At 46.2% G+C, this 12,673-nt stretch overlaps 1 protein-coding gene across 1 annotated transcript in view; it reads right to left on the bottom strand.

Moving 5' to 3' along the window:
* FBXO41 (F-box protein 41) overlaps positions 1-12,673 on the bottom strand; it is a 62,260-nt gene that overhangs the window by 39,581 nt on the left and 10,006 nt on the right. Inside the window, exons 5-9 of the mRNA XM_040419395.1 lie at positions 10,230-10,462; positions 9,128-9,243; positions 5,736-5,888; positions 5,558-5,653; positions 5,355-5,473 (exon numbers count right to left, since the gene is read on the bottom strand). Of these exons, the coding sequence (XP_040275329.1) occupies positions 5,355-5,473; positions 5,558-5,653; positions 5,736-5,888; positions 9,128-9,243; positions 10,230-10,462 (717 nt within the window). The remainder of the gene's footprint in view (positions 1-5,354; positions 5,474-5,557; positions 5,654-5,735; positions 5,889-9,127; positions 9,244-10,229; positions 10,463-12,673) is intronic.

Here is a 12,673-nt window from a genome sequence, read left to right as displayed (position 1 = left end):
TGTGATCTGATCTATGTTCTCCAGTGTGTGCAGTGTGATCTGATCTATGTTCTCCAGTGTGTGCAGTGTGATCTGATCTATGTTCTCCAGTGTGTGCAGTGTGATCTGATCTATGTTCTCCAGTGTGTGCAGTGTGATCTGATCTATGTTCTCCAGTGTGTGCAGTGTGATCTGATCTATGTTCTCCAGTGTGTGCAGTGTGATCTGATCTATGTTCTCCAGGGTGTGCAGTGTGATCTGATCTATGTTCTCCAGGGTGTGCAGTGTGATCTGATCTATGTTCTCCAGTGTGTGCAGTGTGATCTGATCTATGTTCTCCAGTGTGTGGAGTGTGATCTGATCTATGTTCTCCAGTGTGTGGAGTGTGATCTGATCTATGTTCTCCAGTGTGTGCAGTGTGATCTGATCTATGTTCTCCAGTGTGTGCAGTGTGATCTGATCTATGTTCTCCAGTGTGTGCGGTGTGATCTGATCTATGTTCTCCAGTGTGTGCGGTGTGATCTGATCTATGTTCTCCAGTGTGTGCGGTGTGATCTGATCTATGTTCTCCAGGGTGTGCAGTGTGATCTGATCTATGTTCTCCAGTGTGTGCAGTGTGATCTGATCTATGTTCTCCAGTGTGTGGAGTGTGATCTGATCTATGTTCTCCAGTGTGTGGAGTGTGATCTGATCTATGTTCTCCAGTGTGTGCAGTGTGATCTGATCTATGTTCTCCAGTGTGTGCGGTGTGATCTGATCTATGTTCTCCAGTGTGTGCGGTGTGATCTGATCTATGTTCTCCAGTGTGTGCAGTGTGATCTGATCTATGTTCTCCAGGGTGTGCAGTGTGATCTGATCTATGTTCTCCAGTGTGTGCAGTGTGATCTGATCTATGTTCTCCAGTGTGTGGAGTGTGATCTGATCTATGTTCTCCAGTGTGTGGAGTGTGATCTGATCTATGTTCTCCAGTGTGTGGAGTGTGATCTGATCTATGTTCTCCAGTGTGTGCAGTGTGATCTGATCTATGTTCTCCAGGGTGTGCAGTGTGATCTGATCTATGTTCTCCAGTGTGTGGAGTGTGATCTGATCTATGTTCTCCAGTGTGTGCAGTGTGATCTGATCTATGTTCTCCAGTGTGTGCAGTGTGATCTGATCTATGTTCTCCAGTGTGTGCAGTGTGATCTGATCTATGTACGCCAGTGTGTGCAGTGTGATCTGATCTATGTTCTCCAGTGTGTGCAGTGTGATCTGATCTATGTTCTCCAGTGTGTGCAGTGTGATCTGATCTATGTTCTCCAGTGTGTGCAGTGTGATCTGATCTATGTTCTCCAGTGTGTGCAGTGTGATCTGATCTATGTTCTCCAGTGTGTGGAGTGTGATCTGATCTATGTTCTCCAGTGTGTGCAGTGTGATCTGATGTATGTTCTCCAGTGTGTGCAGTGTGATCTGATCTATGTTCTCCAGGGTGTGCAGTGTGATCTGATCTATGTTCTCCAGTGTGTGGAGTGTGATCTGATCTATGTTCTCCAGTGTGTGCAGTGTGATCTGATCTATGTTCTCCAGTGTGTGGAGTGTGATCTGATCTATGTTCTCCAGTGTGTGGAGTGTGATCTGATCTATGTTCTCCAGTGTGTGCAGTGTGATCTGATCTATGTTCTCCAGTGTGTGCAGTGTGATCTGATCTATGTTCTCCAGTGTGTGGAGTGTGATCTGATCTATGTTCTCCAGTGTGTGGAGTGTGATCTGATCTATGTTCTCCAGTGTGTGCAGTGTGATCTGATCTATGTTCTCCAGTGTGTGCAGTGTGATCTGATCTATGTTCTCCAGTGTGATCTGATCTATGTTCTCCAGTGTGTGCAGTGTGATCTGATCTATGTTCTCCAGTGTGTGCAGTGTGATCTGATCTATGTTCTCCAGTGTGTGCAGTGTGATCTGATCTATGTTCTCCAGTGTGTGCAGTGTGATCTGATCTATGTTCTCCAGTGTGTGCAGTGTGATCTGATCTATGTTCTCCAGTGTGTGCAGTGTGATCTGATCTATGTTCTCCAGTGTGTGCAGTGTGATCTGATCTATGTTCTTCAGGGTGTGCAGTGTGATCTGATCTATGTTCTCCAGTGTGTGCAGTGTGATCTGATCTATGTTCTCCAGTGTGTGGAGTGTGATCTGATCTATGTTCTCCAGTGTGTGGAGTGTGATCTGATCTATGTTCTCCAGTGTGTGCAGTGTGATCTGATCTATGTTCTCCAGTGTGTGCAGTGTGATCTGATCTATGTTCTCCAGTGTGTGCGGTGTGATCTGATCTATGTTCTCCAGTGTGTGCGGTGTGATCTGATCTATGTTCTCCAGTGTGTGCAGTGTGATCTGATCTATGTTCTCCAGGGTGTGCAGTGTGATCTGATCTATGTTCTCCAGTGTGTGCAGTGTGATCTGATCTATGTTCTCCAGTGTGTGGAGTGTGATCTGATCTATGTTCTCCAGTGTGTGGAGTGTGATCTGATCTATGTTCTCCAGTGTGTGCAGTGTGATCTGATCTATGTTCTCCAGTGTGTGCGGTGTGATCTGATCTATGTTCTCCAGTGTGTGCGGTGTGATCTGATCTATGTTCTCCAGTGTGTGCAGTGTGATCTGATCTATGTTCTCCAGGGTGTGCAGTGTGATCTGATCTATGTTCTCCAGTGTGTGCAGTGTGATCTGATCTATGTTCTCCAGTGTGTGGAGTGTGATCTGATCTATGTTCTCCAGTGTGTGGAGTGTGATCTGATCTATGTTCTCCAGTGTGTGGAGTGTGATCTGATCTATGTTCTCCAGTGTGTGCAGTGTGATCTGATCTATGTTCTCCAGGGTGTGCAGTGTGATCTGATCTATGTTCTCCAGTGTGTGGAGTGTGATCTGATCTATGTTCTCCAGTGTGTGCAGTGTGATCTGATCTATGTTCTCCAGTGTGTGCAGTGTGATCTGATCTATGTTCTCCAGTGTGTGCAGTGTGATCTGATCTATGTACGCCAGTGTGTGCAGTGTGATCTGATCTATGTTCTCCAGTGTGTGCAGTGTGATCTGATCTATGTTCTCCAGTGTGTGCAGTGTGATCTGATCTATGTTCTCCAGTGTGTGCAGTGTGATCTGATCTATGTTCTCCAGTGTGTGCAGTGTGATCTGATCTATGTTCTCCAGTGTGTGGAGTGTGATCTGATCTATGTTCTCCAGTGTGTGCAGTGTGATCTGATGTATGTTCTCCAGTGTGTGCAGTGTGATCTGATCTATGTTCTCCAGGGTGTGCAGTGTGATCTGATCTATGTTCTCCAGTGTGTGGAGTGTGATCTGATCTATGTTCTCCAGTGTTTGCAGTGTGATCTGATCTATGTTCTCCAGTGTGTGGAGTGTGATCTGATCTATGTTCTCCAGTGTGTGGAGTGTGATCTGATCTATGTTCTCCAGTGTGTGGAGTGTGATCTGATCTATGTTCTCCAGTGTGTGCAGTGTGATCTGATCTATGTTCTCCAGTGTGTGGAGTGTGATCTGATCTATGTTCTCCAGTGTGTGGAGTGTGATCTGATCTATGTTCTCCAGTGTGTGCAGCGTGATCTGATCTATGTTCTCCAGTGTGATCTGATGTACGTCGGCAGCACCATACGTAAGTTCAAAAACAGAATATTAGAACATCTGAACTACATCTCAAATACATCTATTCTCAATATTTCTGGTGCTGCCAAAAACGTCATCCACACGCACAGTCGCAGCACGGGATCCCTCCGTCCACACGCACAGTCGCAGCACGGGATCCCTCCGTCCACACGCACAGTCGCAGCACGGGATCCCTCCGTCCACACGCACAGTCGCAGCACGGGATCTTTCCGTCCACACGCACAGTCGCAGCACGGGATCCCTCCGTCCACACGCACAGTCGCAGCACGGTATCCCTCCATCCACACGCACAGTCGCAGCACGGGATCCCTCCATCCACACGCGCAGTCGCAGCACGGGATCCCTCCATCCACACGCGCAGTCGCAGCACGGGATCCCTCCATCCACACGCGCAGTCGCAGCACGGGATCCCTCCATCCACACGCGCAGTCGCAGCACGGGATCCCTCCATCCACACGCGCAGTCGCAGCACGGGATCCCTCCATCCACACGCACAGTCGCAGCACGGGATCCCTCCATCCACACGCACAGTCGCAGCACGGGATCCCTCCATCCACACGCACAGTCGCAGCACGGGATCCCTCCATCCACACGCACAGTCGCAGCACGGGATCCCTCCATCCACGCGCACAGTCGCAGCACGGGATCCCTCCATCCACACGCACAGTCGCAGCACGGGATCCCTCCATCCACACGCGCAGTCGCAGCACGGGATCCCTCCATCCACACGCACAGTCGCAGCACGGGATCCCTCCATCCACACGCACAGTCGCAGCACGGGATCCCTCCATCCACACGCACAGTCGCAGCACGGGATCCCTCCATCCACACGCGCAGTCGCAGCACGGGATCCCTCCATCCACACGCACAGTCGCAGCACGGGATCCCTCCATGCATTTGTAATTGAGAAGGTAATGGTGCCGGCCGGGGGGGATCACCAGGAGAAAATACTTTTGAGCGAGGCCTTTGTCTCAACCAGAAGAAAGAACTGATGTACATTTACCAATAACCTTTCATATTGGAAGCTAGTATTTAACTCTCTAGTTGCCATTGGATGATGATTGTTACACGTTATACTATATTATATCTCCGTCTATCAGTAAACTCCAATAAGTCCATTTATATCATAACAGCTGGAAGATGGCGGCTGTGTACAATCCATCTTTTCACCCGTTTCCGCAGTAGATTTCTCTACAGGTGATAGGTTTGTATATTGTACTTGTCAGTGATACTTTGTATGCGCCCTGGTCACATGATGCGTCTCCTCGCGCCGTGCGCCTGCGCTCGCTCTCTTGATATGATGATAAGCACAGTCCAAGCGCAGGGTCGTGCGGAGCGCATCGTGTGGGGCTATGTTATCCAATGTCCGCTGAGAAGGATACTCCAGGGGTGAGTCTCTGGGATGATTCATGACGTCATGTTACCACCACCCGCTAGCGGGGGAGGGTACAGGGGTCTTTACATCTTCTGAACTCTCAGACCACATTGTTACCACTAAGGAGAAGGTCTCCAAAACGCGTAGACGACTGCTTGTCTGACAGTGTCCGCACATGATGTGATAAAGAGGAAGATTTTATGGGAAGAACAATCAGCGCCGGAATCGTCTTTTACACGTCCAGGAAGTCTCTGGCACGCGGGATATAATATGCCGAATAGGTGAGCTGGACAAGCGCTTCTTTTCTGCACTACGTTACACTACACCTGCTCCTTCTATGGTAAAGGATTGCACATACCTAACGAGGAGAGCCCCTGCACCCCACAGCCCGCTCCCCCGACGCCCAGCGCCCTCAGGTGAGGCCAGCATCGTCCAATCATCTGCAGGCAGCGGTTACTGAAGCGCGTGGGCTGCTGACTGTGGAGAAAAGAGAGCGTCAGGTGAGCGGACACTGCCCTGCCCACAGGGGGCGATCTGGAGCCGGCAGTGAGATTCACTCACCATGGATGCAACGGCGCCACCTGGAGGGAGATGATGTCTCTGCACCCAGCACCTAAGGCCCAAATGACTTCATGTCCCACAGGATCGGTCCCACTTCTGGAGACGAAACACGCAGGAGTCAGAGCTAAGACAGACTGCAGAGAGCGACATATAACTGCTGAAATAAACCTGCTACCACCTGTATGTGACTGCCTGAAGTGCCCGACAGTAGCAGCTCGCCAACCACAGGGAGCGGTCCGTCAGGATGTTCGGACACTGGGATATTCGCAGGATTAACAAGTTCCCCCCTGTTGCTTTCAGTAGAGATTCCAGACCAGATTCTAGATTGCCCCTAGTAATAAATAACACACAGAGACAGCCAATCAGGAGACAGCGCCGGCAGTATTATAGCAGTTATATTCCTGTACATAGGAGGCAGTATTATAGTAGTTATATTCTTGTACATAGGAGCAGTATTATAGTAGTTATATTCTTGTACATAGGAGCAGTATTATAGTAGGTATATTCTTGTACATAGGAGCAGTATTATAGTAGTTATATTCTTGTACATAGGAGGCAGTATTATAGTAGTTATATTCTTGTACATAGGAGGCAGTATTATAGTAGTTATATTCTTGTACATAGGAGGCAGTATTATAGTAGTTATATTCTTGTACATAGGAGGCAGTATTATAGCAGTTATATTCTTGTACATAGGAGGCAGTATTATAGTAGTTATATTCTTGTACATAGGAGGCAGTATTATAGTAGTTATATTCTTGTACATAGGAGGCAGTATTATAGTAGTTATATTCTTGTACATAGCAGCAGTATTATAGTAGTTATATTCTTGTACATAGGAGCAGTATTATAGTAGTTATATTCTTGTACATAGGAGGCAGTATTATAGTAGTTATATTCCTGTACATAGGAGGTAGTATTATAGTAGTTATATTCTTGTACATAGGAGGCAGTATTATAGTAGTTATATTCTTGTACATAGGAGCAGTATTATAGTAGTTATATTCTTGTACATAGGAGCAGTATTATAGTAGTTATATCCCTGTACATAGGAGGCAGTATTATAGTAGTTATATTCTTGTACATAAGAGGCAGTATTATAGTAGTTATATTCTTGTACATAGGAGGTAGTATTATAGTAGTTATATTCTTGTACATAGTAGGCAGTATTATAGTAGTTATATTCTTGTACATAGGAGCAGTATTATAGTAGTTATATTCTTGCATATAGGAGCAGTATTATAGTAGTTATATTCTTGCACATAGGAGCAGTATTATAGTAGTTATAGTCTTGTACATAGTAGCATTATTATAGTAGTTATATTCTTGTACATAGGAGCAGTATTATAGTAGTTATATTCTTGCACATAGGAGCAGTATTATAGCAGTTATATTCTTGTACATAGGAGCAGTATTATAGTAGTTATATTCTTGTACATAGGAGGCAGTATTATAGTAGTTATATTCTTGTACATAGGGGCAGTATTATAGTAGTTATATTCTTGTACATAGGAGGCAGTATTATAGTAGTTATATTCTTGTACATAGAGCAGTATTATAGCAGTTATATTCTTGTACATAGGAGGCAGTATTATAGTAGTTGTATTCTTGTACATAGGAGGCAGTATTATAGTAGTTATATTCTTGTACATAGGAGGCAGTATTATAGTAGTTATATTCTTGTACATAGGAGCAGTATTATAGTAGTTATATTCTTGTACATAGGGGGCAGTATTATAGTAGTTATATTCTTGTACATAGGAGCAGTATTATAGTAGTTATAGTCTTGCACATAGGAGCAGTATTATAGTAGTTATATTCTTGTACATAGGAGCAGTATAATAGTAGTTATATTCTTGTACATAGGAGCAGTATTATAGTAGTTATATTCTTGTATATAGGAGCAGTATTATAGTAGTTATATTCTTGTACATAGGAGCAGTATTATAGTAGTTATATTCTTGTACAGAGGAGCAGTATTATAGTAGTTATATTCCTGTACATAGGAGCAGTATTATAGTAGTTATATTCTTGTACATAGGAGCAGTATTATGGTAGTTATATTCTTGTATATTGGGGGTATTGTTGTAGTAATGGACTGTAGCAACCGATATCAATACCAGTAATTGAATATGTGTGTCACTAAACAAATCACCAAAAATGATACACATATAATGTAAGTTCAATTTTTATTGTTTAAAAAGCAAAAATAACTACATATTAAAGCCAAGGTGCAGACAGTGGTAGCAGTGCAGACAGTGGTAGCAGTGCAGACAGTGGTAGCAGTGCAGACAGTGGTAGCAGTGCAGACAGTGGTAGCAGTGCAGACAGTGGTAGCAGTGCAGGACAGTGGTAGCAGTGCAGGACAGTGGTAGCAGTGCAGGACAGTGGTAGCAGTGCAGACAGTGGTAGCAGTGCAGACAGTGGTAGCAGTGCAGACAGTGGTAGCAGTGCAGACAGTGGTAGCAGTGCAGACAGTGGTAGCAGTGCAGGACAGTGGTAGCAGTGCAGGACAGTGGTAGCAGTGCAGACAGTGGTAGCAGTGCAGACAGTGGTAGCAGTTCAGACAGTGGTAGCAGTGCAGGACAGTGGTAGCAGTGCAGACAGTGGTAGCAGTGCAGGACAGTGGTAGCAGTGCAGACAGTGGTAGCAGTGCAGGACAGTGGTAGCAGTGCAGACAGTGGTAGCAGTGCAGACAGTGGTAGCAGTGCAGACAGTGGTAGCAGTGCAGACAGTGGTAGCAGTGCAGACAGTGGTAGCAGTGCAGACAGTGGTAGCAGTGCAGACAGTGGTAGCAGTGCAGACAGTGGTAGCAGTGCAGACAGTGGTAGCAGTGCAGACAGTGGTAGCAGTGCAGACAGTGGTAGCAGTGCAGACAGTGCTGCGACAAGCAAACGTCCGCCGTCCCTCTAATAACAATAGCTCCTATGATTAGGAGATTATAAGCCGCAATCTTAATAGCGATATTGTGTAGCAAACACACATAATATAAATAGCTCAAATATCTCATGTCTTGACCTCATGCCACATCATATAGCCATACCCCCATACCCAAATAAATATGAACTAGGCACGGAGTCTCCGAAAGGCATACTCCAGGTGCATACAGCCAGCACCATGTTCTAACATTGTGTGCAAAATCCTAGATGCAAATATGGCCAATGGAAAGTGGTAGGCATGAGAAAAGCAAATACTGAGGAGGAATGATGGCCATGTTTGCATCTAGGATTTTGCATACAATGTTAGAACATGGTGCTGGCTGTATGCACCTGGAGTATGCCTTTCGGAGACTCCGTGCCTAGTTCATATTTATTTGGGTATGGGGGTATGGCTATATGATGTGGCATGAGGTCAAGACATGAGATATTTGAGCTATTTATATTATGTGTGTTTGCTACACAATATCGCTATTAAGATTGCGGCTTATAATCTCCTAATCATAGGAGCTATTGTTATTAGAGGGACGGCGGACGTTTGCTTGTCGCAGCACTGTCTGCACTTTGGCTTTAATATGTAGTTACATTATATGTGTATCATTTTTGGTAATGGACTGCAGGACAGACGTGTCACCTTGTGCTTTTCATGTAGTCTTCCTTGGTTTCCTTCTTCCCCCTCTGCCGAGGTTTGAGGTTCTGTAGGGTCAGGGAGTGGGTCTGTGTGCACCACTGTGAGAGGGTGACCAGAAACTGCGGGAGGAGAAGAGCATGATGTCAGATATTAGACAGATGTGTGACTACAATCAGACATCTCTGGGCAATGTAGCCACACCCCTAAGTGTCATGTGACTGTGGGAGGAGAAGAGCATGATGTCAGATGTTAGACAGATGTGTGACTACAATCAGACATCTCTGGGCAATGTAGCCACACCCCTAAGTGTCATGTGACTGGGGGAGGAGAAGAGCATGATGTCAGATGTTAGACAGATGTGTGACTACAATCAGACATCTCTGGGCAATGTAGCCACACCCCTAAGTGTCATGTGACTGGGGGAGGAGAAGAGCATGATGTCAGATGTTAGATAGATGTGTGACTACAATCAGACATCTCTGAGCAATGTAGCCACACCCCTAAGTGTCATGTGACTGCGGGAGGAGAAGAGCATGATGTCAGATGTTAGATAGATGTGTGACTACAATCAGACATCTCTGAGCAATGTAGCCACACCCCTAAGTGTCATGTGACTGCGGGAGGAGAAGAGCACGATGTCAGATATTAGACAGATGTGTGACTACAATCAGACATCTCTGGGCAATGTAGCCACACCCCTAAGTGTCATGTGACTGCGGGAGGAGAAGAGCACGATGTCAGATATTAGACAGATGTGTGACTACAATCAGACATCTCTGGGCAATGTAGCCACACCCCTAAGTGTCATGTGACTGGGGGAGGAGTAATATGTGATTGAAGAGCAGAGGGATCGGAGGGAAGATTAAACCTCTGATTGTACCCCCTGACGGGCACAGTAAGCCCAGGGAACGTGTGTACAGTGACCAGAGTCGTGTCCCGACCCCATCAGGTTGGTTTACAGTTCAGTCTGGAGATTTACTTTAAGCACTGACACCTCTGAGGTTCTCCAGGCAGGGCGTCTCCTCCATGCTTCACTCACTGATGGTGATGGCCCCAGTCCCACTAGAAGAACGTATCAATGGAGACCCCCGCCGCTATCACTTACCTTAGGGGACACCCTGGCATTCTCAAGGAAAACGCGAGTCCACACAGCCGGATGCCGAGCCACAAACTTCCAGTCCCTGCTGACCTCAGCCACCCGCAGCAGAGTCTTGGTATCGAGGTAGGTGAATATACAAAATAACGCGGCCCGCATCTTCAGGATCTCGGGGCTGATGACTTCGTTGGCTCGGGACGGGCTGCCTTTCTCTGGCCTCAGCAGCCTTCCATCACAGCGGCCTGGAGATGAATTTAAAGGCACAGTACACCGTCAGCTCCCAGTGTGACAGGTAGTTAATGCTCGGTGAAAGTACTGTTATGGCACTGGCCTAGAAGCTGTGTCCCCGCCATCATTTTCAGGTGAGTGCCGGTCGTATTACACAGCTGATATTGGAGATAACTCCCATCCATGTTCTTTAACCCCTTAGCTGACATGGCCGTGGCATCTGAATAGAGAGAAGGAGGGGGCTCCCTCTCTTACTCCATCATCTCCCACCATGGTGTGATCACAGGGTGCTGATGGGTCACTAAGATCTGATAATGTTCCCCAGAGGACATAATAGGGACATCATTTAAATAAACGATAAATAGAAAGAAAATACTAAAAGAAAATACAGCACCACCATTATATACATACAGTGGCATGCAGAAGTTTGGGCCCCCCTCGTCAAAATGATTGTTACTGTGAACAGTTAAAAGGATTGTCTGGGTTCAGAGCTGAAGCAGGACATGTCCCCCTCTCCCCCCCACACTCAGCCCCTCAGCGTTTCACGCTTTTTCTGGACTTCCGGTGATGTACCCGGCTCTCCATAGGAACCGCTTGGCGGAAATGGCTAGGGTAGCGCTAAAGCCCGACCATCAGTGCCGGTGACGTCACCGGGAACAAAGCTGGGAGGAAGCGTCCGCCTAGCGGTGTAAAAATGTTACCAAAAAAGCCATTGCCCTGCGCGATACATCGCCAGAAAAAACATGAAATTCTCCAATACTGGAGGGGCTGAGGGGGAGAAGAAGGGGATATGTCTGGGTTCAGCCCTAAACCTGGACAACCACTTTACGCAAGTTGAAGATGAAATGATCTACAAAAGGCACAAAGCTACATTCCCTTTTACATCTTTTACATTTTCAAAATAACAAAAAAAAGAAAAAAGGACCCGAAGCAAAACTTTGGGCCCCCTGTATGGTTAGTACCTAGTAGCGCCCCCTTTGGCACGTAGCACAGCTTGTAACCACATTTAGTAGCAGCCAAGAGTCTTTCAGTTCTTTGGTGTTATGTTTGCTACCACAATTTGCTGGAATTTCATTGAATCTATTCTTCCCTCTACCTGTGAAATGTTCCAGTGCCATTGGCTGCATCAAAATGCTTCAGGCTTGTTTAGATGTTCCTTTTGCAAACTTCTGACACCGAATGTTTTGGTGAGGACACAGGAGAGGCTTTCTTCTGAAGACTCCTCCAGGAAGGCCATATTTGTGCAGGTGCGCCTGAGCAGTGGAACAATGTCCCACAACTCCAGAGTCTGCTAAATCTTCCTGAAGGTCTTTTGCAGTCAAGCAGGGGTTCTGATTTGCTTTTCTAACAATCCTACGAGCGGCTGTCTCTGAAACCTCCAGATCTTCTCTTGACCTTCACTGTTCCTGTTAACTGCCATTTTTTTAATTACATTTCGAACTTAGGAAACGGCAACCTGAAAACACTTTCCTATCTTCTTATAGTCTTCTCCTACTTTGTGGGCTTCGACCATTTTCTTTTTCACAATGTTAGCTGCTTATAAGAACCCAAGGCTGCTGTTTCTTGGGACAAGGTTAGAGAAGTCTAGGTATTTATCACCGGGCCTTTCCTAATGATGAGTATGAACAAGCCTTAACAGGATATTTAAGGTCCGAGACCTCGGTCACAGTTATTTGGGCATTCTAATCTCTTTAGGTTCCCAAATTTTTGCAAGGTGCCCCTTTCCTTTTTTCACTCTAAAACTGTACAAAACCAAAATAATCCAGTTGGGGTGAAACTACGACTCCCAGCATGCTCTATTCATTTCTATGGAGTTCTGAGAATAGCCAAGCAAGTGTGCATCTTGGGAGTTGTAGTTTTACCACAGATGGAGTGCCGGAGGTTAGCCATAACAAACATAGGTCATCAATATCAGATTGGCGGGGGTCCGACACCCAGCACCCCTGCCGATCAGCTGTATGAGGGGACGGCGCGCAGTGGGCACGTGCCATCTATCGTCTCTCTTCTTCTATGGCAGAGAGATGGGAGACGGCACCTGCACCCTGCGCGCCGTCCCCTCATACAGCTGCTGGGAGTTGGACCCCCGCCAATCTGATATTGATGACCTATCCTCATGATAGGTCATCATTATTAAAAGCCCAGAGAATCCCTTAATATATGTATTTTAGTTGTACTTTATGCTGTTAATAATGTGAAAAAAAATTGAAAAATGCTAATTTTTCTAA

Source organism: Bufo bufo, chromosome 2 (assembly GCF_905171765.1).
Source record: "Bufo bufo chromosome 2, aBufBuf1.1, whole genome shotgun sequence".
In the NCBI taxonomy this organism is placed as follows: domain Eukaryota; kingdom Metazoa; phylum Chordata; class Amphibia; order Anura; family Bufonidae; genus Bufo; species Bufo bufo.
Note: the sequence above shows the minus strand (reverse complement) of the source record. Positions and strands in the feature narration are given on the sequence as shown.